Source organism: Panthera tigris, chromosome C1 (genome assembly GCF_018350195.1).
Source record: "Panthera tigris isolate Pti1 chromosome C1, P.tigris_Pti1_mat1.1, whole genome shotgun sequence".
NCBI classification, from domain to species: Eukaryota; Metazoa; Chordata; class Mammalia; order Carnivora; family Felidae; genus Panthera; species Panthera tigris.
Genome location: NC_056667.1, coordinates 58,781,813 through 58,804,735, shown reverse-complemented (window position 1 = coordinate 58,804,735; position 22,923 = coordinate 58,781,813). Strand labels below are relative to the sequence as shown.

Below are 22,923 nucleotides of genomic sequence, written 5' to 3'. Positions count from 1 at the left end.
TTGTGAATCTACAAACTATATTATGGGGGAAGGCAGCTTTCTTAACGTTCATGTGATGTTAGCTTGAGACAGCACTGTGTCACTTGATAAGAATTTTTGTCATATCTCACAAGGTCTATGAATGGGAGAGGGTTATAAGAAATATGAGTTGCCTAGTGTAGCATTTATACATATAAACCCTCAAACTGATTGATAATAACGTTCTAACAGAGCTTTAGCCACTAGGAGTCAGTTCTCCATCCATAACTATTTAGGATGAAACTTGGAATGATACAGTCTACTCCTGGTTTGTAATAACCTGCATTGTCTAGATCATCAAGGAGATAAGGCAAGAAGCTATAATTTGGAGCCTTTCTATAACTAAGACCATAAAAAAAAAATGCAACACTCTTTAGTGTGTGTGTGTCTGTGTGTGTGCATGTGCGTGTGCATGTGCGTGTGCGCGTGTGTGTGTGTTTCATGTAAAAGCAGTCAAGCAGGCCTTGGTTTGGATCCCAGTTTTGCTGCATATTAGTCACATGTGACTTTGTGTAAGCAAATGCCAAAGTTTCATTAATTCATTGTTAATAAAATGAGGCCAATAATGGCTCCCATCTATGGGATGAAAATTAAATGGGATGATGCATGTAAAGCATTTATCCCTCAGCCTGGGACAAAGCAAGCACTCAATAAATGTTAACCATTGTTATTATATCATATCCTGTTAGAGCACTCAATTCAGTTCAGTTCAGTTCCAAAAGCAATATATAGGTTGCTGACCTTACTTGTTGACCCCGTGCCCAATACTTTACTAAGAGTTTAAATGGTAATCTGGGGGCGCCTGGGTGGCTCAGTCGGTTAAGCAGCCGACTTCGGCTCAGGTCACGATCTCGCGGTCCGTGAGTTCAAGCCCCGCATCGTGCTCTGTGCTAACAGCTCAGAGCCTGGAGCCCGTTTCAGATTCTGTGTCTCCCTCTCTCTGACCCTCCCCCGTTCATGCTCTGTCTCTCTCTGTCTCAAAAATAAATAAACGTTAAAAAAAATTTTTTTTAAATGGTAATCTGTTACTGGTAAGCTAGGGAGAAGGCACGCAAATTTGAAATAATGTCCTAACTCTAGCTGTAACTTAACCATATCCCTTGGTCAGTGCATGAACCAGATTTTGTGGCACTAATTCCAGATTAATGAAGTTTGCAGCATAGAAGTTCAGACATCTAGGAGATGCAAGTAGTAAAGACAAAACTAAAAAATTCTATTTTCAAGGCTCAGATAATCTGTTCAATAGCAACCTTTATTTGTCAAAAAATACATATATATGTATGTGTGTGTGTGTGTGTATATATATATATATATATACTGCCTATAATGTACAAAACACTGTTCTTAATGTTAGAAAGAAAAGGATTAATATATCTGGAACCCAATGCTCAAAGAGTTCTCAGATGAATGAGAGGAGAGGGATAAGAAACAGACAACTGTAATGCAATATAGTAACGGTGGCATACTAGGACGGAGAAGAGGCTCTTGACCTGGCCTTGAGGGTCATGAAAGGACTGTCATCTAGATGGCTGATGAGAGTATGGCTATAAGAATTATAAATAATATGCACCTCAAAATACCTATTTAGCCACCATTGTGTGATTTTCGACAGAAGTTTGCAGAGTTCATTTAAGAACAGCCCTGAGTACATTGTACAGTGGCAACAATGCGAGAATGATCAACTCAGTCTCTGTGACTGAGGATGAGCTGTAGAGATGACCCTTGAACAAAGGATGTGATTAGATTGAGCCTGGGTGTGGAATGGCTGGGTGGGGGTGAGGGAGAATACTCTAGTTTGAAGCAGCCACTGTAAAGACATGGCAGTATGGAACAATCTGACACACTTGAAGACATAGTGGTATCTTTATATGGTTAGTTAGAGTAAAAGGTGGGAGAAGAGACTGTTGAGAGATGATTGGACAAATTGATGGAATTATGACAAGAAAGGCTGCAAATGAGCTTGGACTTTATCTTTCTGGTTTTGAAGAGCTATTGAAGGATTTTTAATAAAGGCAGGATATAAACAGATTTAGTTTCTGAAAGACATTCTTAGTTAAAATGAGTTCTAAGCCCAGGTATTAGACCTACAAGAAGATAATTGCACCAAAAAAAAAAAAGTAGCAGAGGTGAGGGAGTGGCAAGAAATTAGGAAAGAGGAGTTAATGACCAACTGTGGAGAGAACAGGAAGGGAATTGTAGGAATCTAGATAACTTCCAACATTTAGTTGGGTGAAATTAACCAGGATAGAACAGGAGAGAAGGATTAGCACTTTCAGATTTGGGGAGAAAGTAGAGATTGAAAGAAGAAAAGTGATTTTAATTTTGGACATACTCAGTTGGAGGCAATGTCCAGTAGTTTGCTGGATGTAAAGTCCAGAATGGAGATATGATTTGGAGGTTATCAGAGTGGAGGTGGTAGTGTCAGCAGTAAGTAAGATTTTGCAGAAAGGCCACGTACAGTAAAAAGATGAGCAAGGACCAACCTCCAGGTAAAATCAGCATTAAGGAGTGTGCAAAACAGTTGAAATATCCTGTAGAAGCTCGTGGGACAAATCAGAGGAGGATCAGTGCCACAGAAGCCACAGGAGATTTATTCGACAAAAGGGACAGTCAGCAATGCCCAATGTTCCATCAGATCAGAAAAGTCTGAAAATCAACCACTGTCTCTGACAACTGGCAACAATCGGTGATCTTTGCCAAGGCAATTTTGTAGAAAACTGGGAGTAGAAGTCATGAGGTTGTGGATTCAGGTGAAAGAAGTAGATGAGAAAGTAGAGACATGGGTAGTAAACTACTCTTTCTATGGACTAGGCTATGAAAGGAAGAAAACAGGCTGATGAACTGCCTTGATCCTTGAGCAGCTGGTCTGAATTGGCTTTCAATCTGATTAATAGGTCCAATGACTATATGTATGTCAACCACTCCCTGACCAGCAAAGATGCCGTACTCAGTCTTTGGTGAATCATACTTCCCATGCTTCTTGCTCTTCTGCAAGCTGCCCTCATTCTCAGTTTGTTAGCCTCTTTTCACACATTTTTCTTCAGTCCCAGAGAAACAAGAAAGGGCTTTGATTTAAAATGAAGTTACCTTAAACCCTTTTGCCTTCTGTGACCTGTAGACTTTAGACTGTAATACTAAGAGGAACTCTAATTCTAAGCAGAGATGTTAGTAATTTCATTAATAGAATTACTCTAGATAAAGAATATATGATTTCTCAAGTTAGGGGAAAGTAAAGTTTGTATTAGGAAAACTGTAGGAAACCTTGTGTACAATGAATCCCTCACTTTGCAGATGTTCTGTCCAGAAATTTCTGGCATATACTTGCATTAAAAATGTCTCTTGATGTGTGTGTGAGAGTGGGGGAGAGAAAGAAAGAGAGAGAGAGAGAATATTCTGTAGATCACTGTAGATCAGCCTCAGAGAGCAAATGCTGTAACAAAATTAATAATGGATGACAGCATGCCAACTATTCATAGCAAAATTCCTTATTAAGTAAAAAATGAGAGATTCAGAATTATTTGAGATTTTTATACTATTTTTCAGTTGTGTTTTTTGTTTCCTGAACAGGAGCTGGTTTCTTTATGTCTTCCCCTTAAAGAATATGAACTAAATGGTCCCATCCTGCCATCTATGGGTTCAATTCATCAGATTTACACCCTTATTTGATTAGTAATTTAGTAACCAATAAAAGTCATTTCTATAAGTAAAATATGTTGTATATGCTTTGTTTAAAAAAACAGATATTCATTATAGGACACAAAGAATCATAATCTAAAAGCAAATAAGGAAAGAAATCAGTTAAGAAGGGAAAAAATCTTAGCCACATAAACAAAGTGCTTAAAATTCACATAACTTTAATTCAATACAACCTTCTCCTGAGACTTAATATATGAAAATATTTGGGACAATTCAAGCTTTAATATTAACAGAGTCTTAGCTTGCAGACCCAGATAGATAACAATCATATTGCTATAGTGTGTGGGTGCCAAACTCTTTGTTCATGTGTTTCCAAAAGTGGGGTGTCAAATCTATTGCCAGAATATAGGTCCTAATGATGCTATAAGGTCTTCTTTTCTTGTGTGTGTGCATGTGTGTGTGTGTGCACACGTGCACGCACGTGCGTACGTGCATTTATTCAAATAACAAAGCATTTGCCTCAGAAATATTACACATAAAATATTCAAAGGAATCACCAAAACTTTCTCTTTTCCCTGCCTTAGCAACCCTGTGGAGACAATAATGAAGTTCTAATTTCAAATGTTTTATACAATCATTGCTATTTAACTTTCTGGAATATCTCCTTTCATGTTTACAGAATATATCTTCCCAGTCTATTTAATTTGATGGACACCTTCTCTTAGGGATTAAAAAAAAAAAAAGGCACTAGCTGGTATCCAAAAGGAAAATGGAAGAGGCTACTGGGGAAAGAAAGAATGTAGCTGGCATAACATTTTTCCCTTGTTTAGATCTGACTGAGGCAGGCAAACGTTATTTTTTTGACTGATTTGTTGAACGTGAAACCAGCTGTGCCCTTGCAAGTAATATTTCAGCTCTCTGCTTGCTTCAAATGTCCCCACATGCCAGTAAGCAACTGTATGGGCTCTCTGTTACTTTCGCATATTATAATGAACCTTGATTCCATGTGAAAGGTGATACCACAAATTTGAATGATTCATATTTTAGATTGAACTTGATCTCCCCTCCTGGAGCTTAAAAGAGATAGGGATTTCATTTTGGTTGAAAGAGGCAGTAATAAATATAGACTTGGTGATTATTGAAGACAGTGTGCTATGTGAGCCAACTTGCTTTATCCTCACAGCTTTAAGATGTTAATGGAAAGCCTTTCCTGGATGTTCTAGTAATAAGTATTTTACAAAAATTAGGTTTGCAGTTGTAGGTAGATTTTTGATATAGTTATATCGACCTATTGAATGGCACTCTGCTAAACTGAAATATGCACACAGAGACATAATCATCATACAAATAATGGCTATATACAAATTTGGTGAAATGCAGCATGAGTGAAGCAAGAAGGTTTTTTCCTCCCTGACATTATACCTAGAAGCTTGGTGTATTCTCAAGAAGCTAAACACAAAATAGCCATTTAGTGCCATACACGAGAGATGATACCCAACAGGTTGAAGTAGTGAGAATAACTGTAGGAACAGTTCACCAAATCACTCCAACTGGTGCTTCAGTTCATGAAATCACCACTGATTTCATGTAAGAGCCAAATACAAATGCTAACAGAGCTTTGGTTAGCCATGTCAAATGACAAAACCTTAGAGCTAGAGTAGTCTCAGATATTACCTAGTTGGGTTTTTTTTAAAAGTTCTTAAAGCTGGGGATTCCTTTCCTTCCCCAGGGAAAACCTGATGCAAGCCTTTAATATATAACAAAGTTAAATTGGAGTTCATGTGGTTGGTTTGAAGGTAAACCTGGAAAATCCTATCTTTTTCCTCCATATCACACCACACAGTGACCCTGAGGCCTGTCAAAAAGCCATAGAGTTCCACAAAATTAGGTTTGAAAACTTTCATTCTAGACCAGTTCTTTCCCTTTATCGGTGAGGGAACTCAATGTTATATATTGTCATAGCAGATCTAAAGCTAGAGCTTGCTTAGTTTGTCCTACTCGTGTTCCAGTGCTTTTTTCATGACAAGACCAACCACCAAAAGCTTGGGAATCAAATAAGTCTGATTTGAAACCCTAGTCCCCCATTCAGGATGCTGGACAGTTCTCTTAGTCCCAATCTTAACGCTTCAATCATCTCACCTATAAAATGGAGAAAATAGGTTATTTTTACAGGGTTGTTGCAAAGATCAAATGATACAGGATATGTAAAATAACTAATCTAGGTCCTGATTAAATGTCTCTACTCTCTGGTACAGATGATCCAAACTTTGAAGGGTAGCTGCTGGAACCTCAATAACTGAGCAACTTTATCTCACTGGCTATTTAAGAACAGCACTGGTTCTTTAATCCATTTATTCATGTACTTATGTCTATCATTATGATACTGTCTTTTTTATTAGAATTATTAATTAAATCAGCCGTGCACGTAAGCATTCACTTGTAATGATTGAAAAAAAAAGTGGTCAGGTTGATAGAAAGGGTTGTACAGGATTAATTACTCTACTGATGTGTTTCTCTCTGGTTAAGAGGCGATTTGACAGCTGTATCTTCAAGCTACTAAAGCTACATATACATCCCTATAGCTGATACAGGGTCAGTAAATGCCAAAGGGAGGATGGAGCCTTGGTATTTGCTGTTGTCATTCATCAGCCTTGAAATGTAGCAGGTTTGTGGGAATTAGATACCAAAAAGATACTGAAAAATCAAAAGGAGTTTAAAAATTAACCATAAAATTTTATTACGGGTCCTAGCCTGGGAGTCGGGGAATGTAGGTTCTTGCCTTTACTTGGAGAAGTCCTTAGGTAAAGCACTTAACTCTCTGGCCTCAGTTTCCTCATCTATAAAATGCAGAGAATAAAATAACTACCCAAGTTCTCTTTCTCCTATAATGCTTTAAGATTCTAAAAAAAAATCTATATATGTTTAAAAGAAGCAGTTTTATGTATTGATTGTTATTAAAAACAGTTACACTTACTCCTTAACAAAGTAGAAAGGCTGCCAATATTTTTCCCTTCTGTACATTTTTGTCATTGAACTCAAAATTATTTTTTATTGACAGAAAAAAAATGTATTTTAATGTATTTTGCTCTGTGGTGAGTTTCCATAAAGTTTAGCTCAATAGCACTGCTGGCCTAATCATTTTGTCATCTCTACAAAGAATTTTACTCTCCAGGGAAATTTCCTTTATGTTCACAGTTTCAGTTCTGTTGGCCAATAACCTATGAAAAGGCACTAGAATAGATCTTCTTGCTTGCTATTTCACAAAGCTCTAACCCTTATAACAAATTAGGCCAAAATGTGACCTCGTGTATATGGGAGTTGTGGCTATTAAGATTTTGTAAAAATGAAAACGTGCCAACATTTCCAGCTCGACAAAAAGGTATTCCCAGTCTCAACCTTCAGGAGTGCCTTTGCTAGTCTTTTCCCTGACAAAGCACGTTGGAAGCCCTGGGAGAGATTTCCGCTCCCATGATTTCTCATTAAATCCCTGAGAGCATATTTACCCAGCATGCATTTTTTTCTCTGTAGCTGTGCCTGGATTCGAAGCATGATCTAATAGTTGGAGCACATGATAAGCTAGCAGTCTGAGCTACTGTCCCACCTCCACTTTGGTGCTGTAATTTCTTTTTCTGAAAAATTCAAGTGTGGTCTCCCATATAAGATTCAGAGATATAAGTGAAGAAAATGATTACTATGAAGTGCTGAGTGCCATTATTATTAAAATTCCCATTTCTCCTCAGGCAATGTGAGGCATAATTAATAGAGCACATCACCAAAAGAAAAAGTAGAATGAAATAGGGTTTTTTTTTCTGTTTTGATATTCCAAATAAAAGAAAAAAGAGGAAGAATTAATTGTGAAAGCAACGATATTTTAATGGGCCAACTTTCTCTAAAGCACTGTAAATTCTGTTTTAGTAGCCATAAAACTGCTGGGGAAGAGAGTAGAAATGGTATGTCCTCATTGAATGCATCTATTCAGTATAGAATGGATTTCTTTACTTATAAATATAATTTAATTGAGATTTCTCTCCAGAGACACATATTAGATACCTGCTCAGTATATCCTTAAGTAAGATATGAATAAATTAACAAGACGTGCTTTCATGGAAATGTTATTTCACCTATGGCATGGCCAGAAATTTTTAGTAAGTTGGATCTTTCCAATTTTATCTCTCTCTTTTTTTTAACAAGCTTTCTCTTTCAACTATTTTGAAGCAAAGAAAGAACTTGAGTAACCCAGCTCTAAAATGTGGTATTAGATAGTTGCATGCTCTTCAGTTTCCTTTCTTTGATTTTTTAAATCAATCCAATTAGTGCATATGTGAAGCAGCCTAATTAGTGAGGCAGATCATAATTCTTGTCAAAGAACCATTAGAGTCATTCTCAGTCCACCTAGAAGGAATTACAAGTTTTGTAAAACACTTCATAAGACAATATTTAGCAACATATTTTTCTAAAACTGGCAGGCCTCTAGTCCATGTTTCAAAAATTAGTGGCCATACCTGTAGGAAAATTCATATTTTCTCCAAAAAATTATAATTTCTTGGGAGCACTATAGTTTATGTTATAATAATGTGCTTACTCACATGTAATATCTATAATCAAATGATTTAACTAAGCAAACACATTTTAGGGAGACTTGCATAAGCTATGGATGCACAACGGCTCTGCAGTCTTGACTGCTGGAAAAAGATAAATTGAAAGTGTTTATTTCTCTCAAGCTAGCATGTGGCTGTTGGAGTCCATATTTGACATCCTTTCCTACACCCATTTTGCTTCATACTTCAGAACCACCTGTATTTCCTCAACATCCCTCCTGCCAGCATCACCTGAAAGAATTGGTCTCACATGCCAAAATATTCTTAGACTGCCACACATCACCATCATAATAAACTTCTGTTACTTTTTTTCTTTGTTAGCATGTTCCCTGATTCTTTCTCCCTCTTATTCTTGTTACTACGCTTTTTAAAAGATAAAATACATTATTGCTCACATAGTATTAGTGATAGATTCACATGTTTTCTGGATCACGCCCTCTTTTTTTTTTTAATTTTTTTTCTTTCTCTCATTTTTCCTCAACTCCAGCAGGACTTAATCATAACCAAAACAGATACATAGATGCTTCTCTAACCAGGAGTATAGATTCGGGATAGAACCAGACAGCCTCAGAATAGGCAGCTCAGCATTGCTTTTGAAAGCTTCATCACCGAAAATGTAATCAAACTTGGCTTACCCAAAATTGACTTAAGTTGCAGCCTAAGGGCCAACCTTTGACCAGAGTGGCGTCTGTGCTTGCATCGATTCTGGCCGCAATTGAATTACTCAGCAATTCTGGGCACTTTCATCTCTAGCCCTGGAGTGCAAATGGCCAATTTGGGAAGCAACCTGGTTGTGCCTGAAATTTGCAAGAAGATTTTCTCATAGGTTCCTGGGAAAAAGCAGGCTTACTTTTTAAAAATAGTCGCAGAATTGGCTGCCCAAGGCATGTTTTGTTTGTTTGGTTTTTACATTTGTTTTGATTTGAGAAAAGTGCTTCTTCTCTCAAAGAATCGCTTCTGACTGGAAAGATGAGTTCAAATCTTAACATATGTGTACTAAAATTTAGAGAAAATGAGAATTAGTGATGAAAAATCAGGCAGCATAATATTCTACTATTAAAGGGAAAGGTCGGAGACATGTATGGCAGAGTTTTAGATGTGGCAGTTAAAAAAAAATCATGTTTTACTGTGATGTAAACAAAAGAACCTTCTACAGGGGGTCTGTAGAATTATGTTCTGTGACAACACCTCCCACCCTTCCTTTTCAAAATATTTTATAATATTGGCGCAAAAGAATACTAAAACTACTCTTCTAGGGCATAGCAGGTTTTGTTATGCATTTTTATTTTTCATATTTACCCCTTTGTGCTGTAAATTAATTGTACATCATCTATCCTCCTCACAAAACTCCTTTTATTTTCACATAAGCCTTCCTATCTTTATGTATTTATTTTACATGTTTATAATTACAACATAGAATGAATTTTACACCTTGCAAAAACTTCCCATATTTCTATTCAGTCTCACTTAACAAAAATCTTATGGCTTCACCTCTATATATTCAGTGGTACATTGGTAGAAATGTAACTGAAACAAAGAACGTGTATCACAAAATTTGTATACTTGTAAATAATAAAATGTACAATACACTTTATTGTAAACTCCATACAGCCATTTCCCTCTCAAAGAATTATTTCATTATTTTTTGCCAAAATCATTTATCCATAGCCAACTATGGTTGCAATTCAATCATGATTTGACAAATGGAGTTGTATCCCAACTATGAATATTATTCTAACATGAATATGTGTTGCTATTTTTATTTGTGATAATGAATAAGATGAAAGTAACCGCTTTGCTGAAACAGGTAACCGCTTTGCTGAAAGAAAATTCTCTCAATTTTTTGTGCTACTTACAGTGTAATGGATACATACAATATACTTTAAGTTTAATTTCCATTAACATATTTGCCATCTTTTCTTAAGTGTAGACAGTCAACAGTAACAAAAGCTCAACCCCTAATTTAGAGGATTTGCCAATTTCCATTGTGTAAATATCCCCATTATGCAGATTTCAAGCTATCAAATGATGTTACTGAATGCAGAGTTGGGAGAGGATATACAGTATCACACCATAATATAATATTTCCACGGTGCAATTATAATATAAAAAACCTGAAGATCATAGATAATAATAGAAATTTAGTAAAATAATTTTGTAAGATGAGTTTTGAGAAGTAATGCCATTTGTTTTTAATATATATAATGGTAAGCTTATGTAACTTAATTTTAACAAAGGCAATGTTTGGCAGACTGCTAACAACATTCCTTCAGGTTTAACAATTGGCTCTCATGACCTGATACGAACCAGTTTCACCATGCCTCTATTTACCTGAGTGAATATAAAGGGGAACTTGGCTTCCCAGTATATATGCTGCAAGATTCTAGGCAAATTGCATAAACTCTCTTATTTTCAATTTACTCAGGTGAAATGGAGTTAATTTTACCTTGCTCACATGGAAGTGGAAGGATCTTACATATTAAATAAGATATGCACTTGGCACATGGTAGGGATTCATCCATTAGTTGTCTTTCCTTTTCCTCTTATATAACTCCAATCCCCCTCATTATATCTATAATTTCCTAAACTTTACTGTGAAGTAGGAATGATATGATACAGTATCTCCAAATCCATATAATGACCCCTGACACAAGTGAGACTTTTTTCCTGTCTCTGTGCTAACTAAGCTCATTTATACCCAAGTGCCCACAAATACAGGTAGCATTTCTTGTTTACATTTTCTGCAACACAAAACATTTCCCTCTTAAAATTGGCTCTGTCACTGTGCCTCATTCCTGCTTTACACTAGTTTTTCACCAAAATATTGTGGTGCTTTAGTTCTTAAGAAGTCTCATCATGCACGTGAAACAACCCCAGTTACTAACATAGACTACTTTGGGTCTGAGCATTAATTTCTCTGCCACTTTTGGCAGTTCTCAGACATATATAATTATCACTTGCTCATATATTTCTAGAAAATCATATATACATGGGCCAACGTTCATGTAAAGGAAGAGCAGTTACTTCACTCTCTTGATCTTTTTTGCTGATCAAATAGTAAAATAACTAGTATGGAACTATTTAGTGAGTTGTATAACCTTTTTCTAATGTTGTCTTCCCTAACAGCTAGGACACTGTTAGTCTATTCACCAATAAATACTATAATTGTTTGGTGTAATCTCTTTTTCCTTCAAATTATACTGGATGTTGCAAGAAGCTCTCCAAAGATACATTGGAGCAAAATCTTTCATCTCTGACTACTGTAATAAAGTTAAATACTCTTGCCCCTGAATGAACCCATAGAGAACTTTCTTATATAGATTTATAACACATTGTCTCCTGATTTAAAAAACACCTGATTAGTAATGTCACGATAACAGTTGATAGCTAAACATTAAAAATTATTTCCATGTCCTGGAAAATAACCCATAGAGATCGTTTTGTCAATTTAGTTACTGTCTATTGTATGCAATGAAATATCTAGCATAATACATACCTTCTCCAGTCCCACACCAAGGAAGGTAAGTTAAGCTCTCTAGGAGAATTTGCCTTTGTTTTTCTATGTGTTTTGGTTTGTTTTGCTTTAGTTTTTAATAACCTATGTGTACAGTCCCATCTTTCAGTTGGTTATGATAGGAGCTGAGGTGGTTGAGCACAAATCCAGCCCCACTATTAACCAGAAAGTCAATATAAATGCCTCTGTATACCACACTCTACTAATGGCTGGAGGGTGAAGGTCGTGAAGAAAAAGAAGTATGAGGAGAAAACAACCTCTGAGCAACCTCTGTTCAGTGTGGCTGGTATGAGATCAGACTTAGTATCTAGGCTTGATTAGAGAATGAGGCGAGGCAAAATGTAAAGCAGTGCTCTATCTAGATAAGATAATTATGGCTTCAGGAGTTCAGAAAAAGTGAGTATCAAGGTACTGGAAAAAAATAACTCCAAGCAAGTATTCTGCTGATGGTGATTCAGAATCATTATCTTCAAATACAAAGACAACATTATTATCCTTTGTGATTTACAATAGTGGAATTCAGTGGGAGATAGGCCTAACTTTTAACAGCTTTGAAAAATGCTATGTTCTGTTGCTGTTGTTATTGTCACTGTTTATAGAGGAAAGTGCGGCAAAGTGACAAGTTTGCACGGAGGACAATTTCAGACTGGAAATGGTGAAGATTACCACATACATAGAAAACAGAAAAAATTTGGAATCTATCATAGTGATTGGAAATGATTCTTTTAACTATGCATAAGTGTGTGTGTGTGTGTGTGTGTGTGTGTGTGTGTGTGTAAAGCTGAATTAAAAATCACCTAATACTGATTTCATTTCCTCGTGACCATCATCATGTGTATGGTTTATAACCTATCCCTTCTAAAAGACCATCAGATGCATAGTAGGTTAAGTACTTGTTTATATTTGTCACTTCATAGGAGCTTTTGGTTGTTCCCTCAACGTTGTTGATAGTGTGTTACTAGCCGCTGCCAGGTTGTAGGTTTCTTCATAGGTACTCCTGTAAAACTGTAACATTCTAACATTTGTTATTTAATATGACCTTTGAAAACTATCTAAAACAAATGTTTAGACCCAAAACGAATTATTTTATCTATATTCTACTTTCCCATTAAAATTCTATCAAACCAAATTGCTGGGAGATCTTCCACTGGAAGGGCAGTATTCCAAAAATTATTTATTTATTTTTAATTTTTTTTAAGTTTATTTATTTTAGAGAAAGAGAGAGACAGACAGACAGAGAGCACTGGTGAGGGAGGGGCACAGAGAGGGGGGGGACACAGAATATTAAGCAGGCCTCGGCCTCCAAGCTGTCAACACAGAGCCAACATGGGGCTCAGACTCATGAGCCATGAGATCATGGCCCAAGCCGAAGTCGCAGGCTTAACTGACTGAGCCACTCAGGTGCCCCTCCAAAAATAATTTATCAATTCTTATACATTAATATTAAAATCCTGTGAGACTTGTAAGGAATCGACACAAATTTTAAGATCTGTGAATTACTTTCTAGGTAAATTCTAAAGCATCTGTGTTAGTTAGGATTAGGAACAGTTGCAAGTGACAAAACGCAAAATAGACTTACTTCGCTCTCACATGGAAGTCTGCAATAGATAGTCCAGGGCTAAAATGGCATAATAATATTAAGGACATAGCCTCCTTGCAGGATTTTGGTGTACTTTGTCCCATCCATTCCCAAGTTACTTTATGATCCCAAGTATCCCATCCAGTTCAAACCATAATATTGGTACTTCAGGCTATGGGAAGAAGAATAGAGGGAAAGAGATCTCACACTTTTCTTTTACAAATACTTATCCAAACCTGTACACACTACAAACACTTTTTTGTAAAGCAGTGTTTTTATTGTTTTTAAATTAAAAATTGTACATATTTATGGTGTACAACATTTGATATATGTGTATGTATATATCACTGTATATATATTTATATATTTATATATATATTTATATATTTATATATATATTTATATATATATTTATACACACACACATATATATAGTGAAATGATTATTACAGTCAAGGTAATTACCATATCTTATTACCATATACTTACCACTTTTTATATATGTGATGATAGATAACTGATATCTGCTCTCTAGTCTCATACCAAATTTCCTGTATTTAACACATTAAGTACAGTCATTATGCTATACTTTAGATCTCTAGACATTAATCTTATATAATTGTAACTTTATATCCTTTGATCAACATCTCTTCCCTGGTTCCCTCACCTCCCTGCCCCTGATGACCATTATTCTACTCTTGCTTGTATGCATTTGACTTTTCTAAATTCCACATATAAGTGAGATCATGCCATTTTTTTTTCTTTCTTCCTGGTTTACTTCACTTAGCAAAATACTATTTATTAGTGACAGCTGAATTCTCTGCCCAAACTGTATCTTTTTATTATAAGAAAGGGATATGATGGGTATTGACGGATGACTAGTAAGTTATCTTTACTACAATCTGCCTGTGACTCATATATCCAAGCATGCCCTTCTTCCTATATATACAACATACCCATTCCTTTCAAAAGTAGATCATCATGTGCTATCAGATGCTGAGACAGGATCTCTGCGTGTTGCACACTCTTCTCTGTCAGCCTGAATGTGACACATCATGGTCAACTAAACTTGGGATTCAAACAAATGTCTTTTACCACATATAAACCTGATATACTATGGTAGAATACAAACCAAAACACTGTAATAGCATTCACATTATAAAAACGGGGAAAAGGGAAACCCGCAGTAGCCACGTATCCACAGGAATGATCAGCTCCTGCCAGTTTGAAGAACCAAGTTTCCCTTTTCTGCCAGTATTAATGTTCCTTAGGTGGATCATTGGACAGCTACTCATTCTATGATCTGGAAAGAACTCCCAAGTCCATTGTCCTCAGTGGTCCTTGTCTTTTTCCTCTTGGAATCTCTTGGATATTACGCTCCATGACTCTTATCTGAAGAAAGCATTGGGGCCTGAACAGCCTGTGTGGCCCACTTTGTACTGATGCAGTTGAGGACACAGAACTCTCTTTAAGAGTTAACTACAATAGTAGACCAGGTTTGTGGTTTACTTTGACAAACTAATTTGCTCAAAAACTTACTAGGCTTCCAGTCTAATTGCTTTAATTTGTTAGCAACCTTAGGAAAATATTTTTGGTAGAAAAAGTGTTACTATCATCATTGTTCTCTCTCAAACAGCAGCTACATTAAGGAGATCAAAAATGGTGGCATTTTTGGAAAGGCAACCCTCTTACAACTGCCTGTGCCCTAAAGTTCACAAACTTTCCATGACCAACTTGTTTCATGTTGAAGTTGATGCTTTTGAAGTTATAGCTAGTTCTTTAGTGCTTTAATTGGAGACAGAAGCAATTGACTCTTTTCATGTAGGAAGATATAAGTTACCGAACTCTCCATCAATTTTGATTGTAGGGTGCAAGACGTCCTCCTTTAGAAAAGGTGTATTCCTTCCCATCTCTGTAGTTCAGCTAGCACTAAACTGAGTTCATGACCCTGAAAGTGGCAAATGCAAGCAACACACATTAGCTTCTTGAATTCTATTGTTTTTTCTTCCTTGAAAATCATTTGCAGGTTTAGTGTCAGAAGAATTTTGTATTATGTGATGGACAAATAGTTGTTCTTGCAAAGATGCTAAAATACCCCAAATGAGTAGGGACCTGAAAATTATCAAGATTACACTGAACCAGAGATAATGAAAACAATTTGTGTATTTTGAATTCAGTGAAAATTAATTATCTTCACCACATAAGGCTCCATGTGTGCATAGAACATATGCATATCCTTTAATGTAGAATTAGAGTGCATACAAAAAATAACTTAAGGTAAGAGATTATCAAGCCCCTGTGGCTAAAATAGAGTATGCATTATTGATATCACCCACATTCAAAGAAATATGCTTATTCTTAGAAGGGAGAACAATAACAAATAATTCTTATGACATGGACTTTGCCCTCAAGGAACTAACCATATATAACTTCTCATCAAGTACTTCATCCCTTTCCCTGCTCCCCTGACTTTATACATGAAGGAGAAATCATTCCATGGAGAAGAACTAATAACCATTCTTTGGCATAACTAGTTAATGGTAGAACCTACATAAGAACTCAGTTCTCCTAACACTTTGCTCTTTGCATTTGTGCTAAAAAAAAAAAAAAGGCTGAAGAAATCTGTGACAATAACTGTGAAGTGTCTGAGATTTTACCTACTTGTAAGCTAATGTTAGCTTGCCATATTTTTGTGGACTGGCAGAAAACGCAAGACTCCTAGGTCAAAGATATAAGACTTTATTACTCCCGGCAAGAGCGATAACCATTGAGTCAGCACATTTGCATCCATTCCCTGAGCCCCACATTCCCACAGAGTCAACATAAATGGCCCACATGGATTGCACAAGAACAGACACTCAGATCAATGGAATAGAATAGAGAACCGAGAAATGGACCCACAAACGTATGGGCAACTAATCTTTGACAAAGCAGGAAAGAATATCCAATGGAATAAAGACAGTCTCTTCAGCAGGTGGTGCTGGGAAAACCAAACAGCAACATGCAGAAGAATGAACCTGGACCACTTTCTTACACCATACACAAAAATAAACTCAAAACGGATGAAAGACCTAAATGTAAGATGGGAAGCCATCAAAATCCTTGAGGAGAAAGCAGGCAATAACCTCTTTGATCTTGCCCGCAGCAATTTCTTACTCAACTCAACTCCCTTCCGGAGGCAAGAGAAACAAAAGCAAAAATGAAATACTGGGACCTCATCAAAATAAAAAGCTTCTGCACAGCGAAGGAAACAATCAGCAAAACTAAAAGGCAACCGACAGAATGGGAGAAGCTATTTGCAAACGACATATCAGATAAAGGGTTAGTATCCAAAATCTACAAAGAACTTATCAAACTCAACACCCAAAAAATAAATAATCCAGTGAAGATATGGGCAAAAGACATGAATAGACACTTCTCCAAAGAAGACATCCAGATGGCCAACCGACACATGAAAAAATGCTCAACGTCACTCATCATCAGGGAAATGCAAATCAAAACCACAATGAGATACCACCTTACACCTGTCAGAATGGCTAACATGAACAACTCAGGCAACAACAGATGTTGGCAAGGATGCAGAGAAAGAGGATCTCTTTTGCATTGTTGGTGGCAACGCAAGCTGGTGCAGCCACTCTGGAAAACAGTATGGAGGTTTCTCAAAAAACTAAAAATAGAACTACCCTATGACCCAGGAATTGCACTACTAGGCATTTATCCAAGGGATACAGTTGTGCTGTTTCAAAGGGATACATGTACCCTCATGTTTATAGCATCACTATCAACAATAGCCAAAGTATGGAACGAGCCCAAATGTCCATCAATGGATGAATGGATAAAGAAGATGTGGTATATATACAATGGAGTATTACTCAGCAATCAAAAAGAATGAAATCGTGCCATTTGCAACAGCATGGATGGAACTGGAGGGTATTATGCTAAGTGAAATTAGTCAGAGAAAGACAAATATCATATGACTTCACTCATATGAGGACTTTAAGAGACAAAACAGGTGAACATAAGGGAAGTGAAACAAAAATAATATAAAAACAGGGAGGGGGACAAAACAGAAGAGACTCATAAATATGGAGAACAAACAGAGGGTTGCTGGAGGGGTTGTGAGAGGGGGATGAGCTAAATGGGTAAGGGGAATTAAGGAATCTACTTCTGAAATCATTGCTTCACTATATACTAACTAATTTGGATGTAAATTTTAAAAAATAAAAAATAAAGTTAAATTATAAAAAAAAGAGGCCCACATGGATGCTTGTACATACCATGGGTTCTGTTAAAGAAGAACACCAAACTTTGGGAACCCAGCATTTTATAGCAGCCAGTAAGCAAGTCTGCCCAGGATACCCTACCTCATCCCACAAGATGTTGCCTGAATAAAGAGCATTTACTCTTTATTCTTCACTGAAGCCTTGCATTGTTGGCATTCACAAAAACAAAACAAAACAAAACATGAGCAGAGTGAAATACCTATGAAAGAATGTCTCCCAACAACCTGTAGAGATAGAGAGATAAAAATTGTGGATGTATCCCCTAAAGCAGAACTTCGCAAATTGTGTTATACACATAAATATACTGAAAACTTTGGTAAAATGCAGGCAGATTCAGTGATTCTGGACCAGAGGCTAAGGTTCTGAATTTCTCAAAACAACCTGGGATATTCAGGTAGCAAGTCCAAGGACCACTCCTTATTAAATAGCAAGGCTCTGGGGAAGTCTGGTTGGGTCTGAGAATGGCTTAAAGGTCAACATATTATAGGTTCTGGATATCTATTTCGAAGATGCAGAGTCTTTCTAGTCCATTGCCTGGGACCTAGCAACTATGAGAGACTGATGCTGACTAAAAAGTATATGAGACTACAACATATATTCTGAGTAGACCACCAAATAGTGATTTACTAATTACAATAAGAAGTTGACTTGGATTATAATGTTCATATTGGCATGATCTGTTCCTAAAATGAAGCTTCATGAAAAGCCACATCATAATCAGAAGTTACCTTATTAATTCTTCCTAAGAAATCACTGTCTGAGGACAGAAAATACTTGCAGTCTGTAGGATCAGCCATTCTCTCCCTGTAACCAGACCTGCATTGGACACCAAATCACAATCAGCAGGTTGTTTCATGATCATCGAATCAGATAAGGGGAGATAAATCAAATAGTAAATGGCATTAATCTAAAATCAACATCCCTTCATTCATCCCATCATACCAAAAAATGGCAATTTTAACAGTGGGAAAAATACACAGAAAGTTCAAGAATTCTGGCTCCCTTTTCTCTGAGTGGGACCGATATTATATCCATGTATAAATCACCCCCTCCAATCCTGATTTGCCCCTGTGATTTTGTCTGCACATACAGCTAACCAAATCATGGATTTCTGCTTCCTTCCCCTTAGGAGTAACATATTCTTTGTTTACAAGTGTTAATATATTCAATCAGGTTTCTGTCAAGTTCTGTTTGCTGTATAATTTCTTTTGTCTTTAAAAGGTAATTTTGCATATATCTGTTCTGATCTGTTGCTTTCATAATTTAACTCTCAGAAGGCAAGCCAATTTCCCTCATTTTCAATTCTGCAAGTGAACTGGGGGCATAGCCCATCCAAAAGGCAATTCATTCGAATTCCGGCCAGTTATCTCATTGCTTATTTCTTCAACTGATTATGTGATACACTATAAAAGTAAGAAAATATTCTCAAATAAAAATGCTTAAATGAGCTTTTCTTTCTCCTTGAAATACTTTTAGGGAAGTTGTTCAGTTATCGAAGACCACATGTATGAATTATCCTACCGGTGCTTAAACCACATTAAATGTTATATGGTATTCCTATTAATTTGTATGAATAATACAGTCAAAGCCTGTATGTACTAGGTAAATTTATCTACTGTTTACCTAATGTTATGAAAAGGCCTCAATCTTATAGATATATTCATACATAAATACATACATAAAAACTATAGCCAAACTACCTGCACATGCAGATAAACTATGTTCCATTGGAAACTCTTGCTCTCTTAGCCCATTATTTGAAAACTGGAATATCTTTTCCCTGCAGTAGAAACAATGTTTCTTCATGCATTCATTCATTCTTTTCATTTTTGAATATGGATGCTGTGCCAGGATTTATATCAGTTGCTGGAATACAATGGCAATAAGGCAGACATAGCCCCAATCTTCAAGAAATGTATAATCTGTGGTAGATACCAGCATGTCATCAGACAAATATAATACGCAAGGGTCAGGCATAACTTTCCAAAGAAATTGATATCCAGCCTGAGATTTGAAGAATGAGTGGATGTTAGCCAGGCAAAAGAAAGAAACTAGAAGATTTCGGGTGAAAGAGTATATATGAATTCTCAAGGCAAAAGAGACTGTTTCCCAGACAAAATCACAAGTCTGTTTAACCCATAATATACTGAAACTGGAATCACAGATTGATTGAGATAAGATAAAAGAAAATATCTACTTGTTGAATCTTGGGTCTAAAGGCTATGAGTATTTTAAAAGGTTTATATTATCTAATCCATAATATTTTGGTTGGGGAAACCAGGGCTCACTAAGCAGCTTGGCATATTTTCCTGAGAATTGGTGATAGAGCCCATATCACCTGATTCTCCCCACAAACACTCCCTCCAGGATAGAATTAATTACACACGAGAATATGCCCACTATGTTAGGCATAATTTGTACAGTTGTACAAATTCAGAGTTCTAATTTAAGATAACATGAATTCATAGTATTATACATTAGACTCAGAGACTTTAATTAGCATGTTCTTAGGTGAGGATACATACATTTATGTATTTATGTATATCAGTTAAGGATTAAGGTCCATAGCCATTAAAGATGTCTAATAAACAGGGTCTTAAACAAATTACTGATTTGTTTTCCCTGTGTAACTAAAAGTCTAGAGATAGGTAAATCGGTCCATAATGTTGGCACCACAGTGTTAACGGGGACCAAACGATCTGTCCCCTTTCAACTTTACTCAGCATGTTCTTGTTGTCTCATTTTCACAAGAGAGCAGAGAGTACTCAAACATCACAACCATATTCCAAGCAAGAGGAAGGGAGGGGCATGCAGTGGCCGAATTGGCTATCTTTTGAGGAGCTTTCCCAGAAACTTCACCCGGTGATTTCTACTTGCACTTCTTCGCCTATGCCACAAAACTACATATATCAGGAAGGCTAGAAAATATAGTTTGTTTTTTAGTAGTGTCCATTGCTTCCCAAACACAATCGGCCCTTAAAGTCTAAATCAGAAATCTGTCCTGGGACTCAGAAAAGGTTGCTTCTTTTCCTGGTTTAGCTATTTCCTTCATATGTGACTTTGAGCAAGTCACTCCATATCTGTGAAATTCATTCTCCAGATTCAAGAAACGGAGTGGGATTACATAAACACATTTAGTTTAGCAAATTCTAATAAACTAGGTTCCTCTGTCTTTTTTTTTTTTTTTTTTGCGGTTCACCACTTTACCCAGAGATTGGTCAGGAAGGAAGGGAAAGTAAAAAGTAAGTTCAGGCCCAGAAGTGGATATTTTGCTGTCTTCGGTAACTCTTACACCTTGACCCAGGAGAGACAGTGAGGCATTGGGCAGACACAAGATACAAATAAGAGCAGATTGGCCTGGCAAGCTCGCCGGGTTACACAATACATCTCACAGCTTTGGAAGTCATTGGCTGGTGAACAGATAGCTACAGAGGCCTCAACTAAATCTTTTAACCTTTCAAATTACTATCAGGAAGATGTGAAGCATGAATATCCCAAAGTCCAAGCTCTTGCCTCCATGCAACAGTTCTTTCTGCTCATGTAATCATCATCTATTTGGGTCTCACTTTAATACAGACCGTTATTTATTTCTAGATAGAGCTCTCTTTACGGTCCTCTTAGGTGGTATGCAAAGACAAACTCATATTTTCTTTCTTAAATATCCACCTAGTTCAATAAACTCTAATTTCAATCTCAATTTATATTCTTAAGACACAGTAATCTGTACCAATATTAAACAAACCCACAAACCAGAAGCACTGTCACCATATGACTTCACATGTGGTGGGGGGGGGGGCCTCCAGCAAATGAGAATTCTCCACAAAACTCTTATCTGCTACAAGAACTCAGCCTTTGGAGGTTTTCCTATAGCCCTAGGCTCCTCCAGGGGCACTTTCTTTGCCAGTCATCTCAAGAACTGAAAATTGCTTTTAAGATGATATTAGCAAACCAATCTAAATGGCCATCCTTTTTCAAGTGTTCATTGATTACTCCTCTAGAGGTCCCTTTGGGGATGTAACAAACCAGAAGCCAAGGTGCCATGTCTATCTATTTATTAGTGTCTAGCACAATGATATGTGCAGTCAGACATTTATTAACTAGTGTTGTTTCCATAGCAATGACTCCAACCTTGAGGAGGTTAATATACTTAGACATTTGCAAAATAAAGTTGAACACAGAGAGATGTATTTAAACGAACGTATACTCACAAGTGTGATATTTACAACCTCTAGACCTCAAGCGTACACGTCTGCACCCTGAGTTGGAAATCAATGTTTAAGCAAGAGTCTGCAGTGGTATAAAATGCCTGTCAATTAGCGGCAACAGATGCTTTGCTTTTCTCAGTAGTGAGAGAGGAGTTAATGTGCAGGATACTGGTATTGAGCATATTATCTCCTGTCTAGAATACTGGAAAAATAGTATGGATTATGAGCTTGTGCTCACCTCAGACCAAGAAAAAAAAGAAAAGAAAACCTATTAAGCAGCAACCATAATGAAACCGTCTTGGTCTGAACAGAGCCTTGCTTTTCAGTTGTTTACTTGTCCTTTTTCCTAGGAGCAATTAGAATTTCCCAGAATCTGAACATCTTGCTTTCTGCCTTTGTTTAGACTTGCTGTACGTCACAAGCCTAATGGGCATTTTCAGTAGTTGTGATTACGAATAAGGAATGGAGATCGGGGAGGTCACAAATGCTTGGATGGCTTGTTAGAGTTTTAAACTCTAATGAACAACTTGCAACAGAGCTAAATAAAGCCTATTTTAAACCCAGAAATCATGAGTGTTCTAACATAGGCAACAAGGGCTCATGCCCAGAGTTAATTTGAAAAATTAAACCTTCTACATAGGGTCTAAACATGGCATGAATTTACAGTACAGAAAATTGTCTGTCACCCGTGCCCCAATCCCAGCTTGTACTGGATATTATATGACAATTATCTGTGATGTAGGCAAGGCGTATTAGTTTGTCCTGGCAAAAGTCCCCTTGACTTTTGACAAATATATGCTCCAAAAGGTATACTCAGCTTTATGTATAATAATCTCACATTTCAGATTTTAAAAATCTTTTTATTGTTTTTGTTACTATTAGTTTTATATGTTTCAGTCAGTTATTTTGTCAGACCCCGATCATGGCAAAATCAATTTGGTCAATCATACAGAAAACTACTATTTATTTTTAAAAACGATAACTTCGTGATGCTGACTCGGGCTATGATTAACAATAGATATATTTGCGCTTCAGGGAATTATGAGAATAGTCTTGTATTGATTAACTAATGTAATGCATCTTTCCTAAA

The 22,923-nt window shown here is 36.6% G+C and overlaps 1 protein-coding gene across 7 annotated transcripts in view; it reads left to right on the top strand.

The window, feature by feature from the left end:
* The window catches only part of NEGR1 (neuronal growth regulator 1), an 836,662-nt gene that overhangs the window by 666,195 nt on the left and 147,544 nt on the right, over positions 1-22,923 (top strand). The window contains exon 7 of one of the 7 annotated variants that reach the window (XM_042997577.1): positions 3,586-3,673. The exons of the other annotated variants lie outside the window; for them this stretch is intronic. Coding sequence (XP_042853511.1) covers positions 3,586-3,614 — 29 coding nt within the window. The 3' untranslated portion in view covers positions 3,615-3,673. Of the gene's footprint in view, positions 1-3,585; positions 3,674-22,923 lie in introns of those variants that run through there. 7 annotated transcript variants of the gene reach the window in all.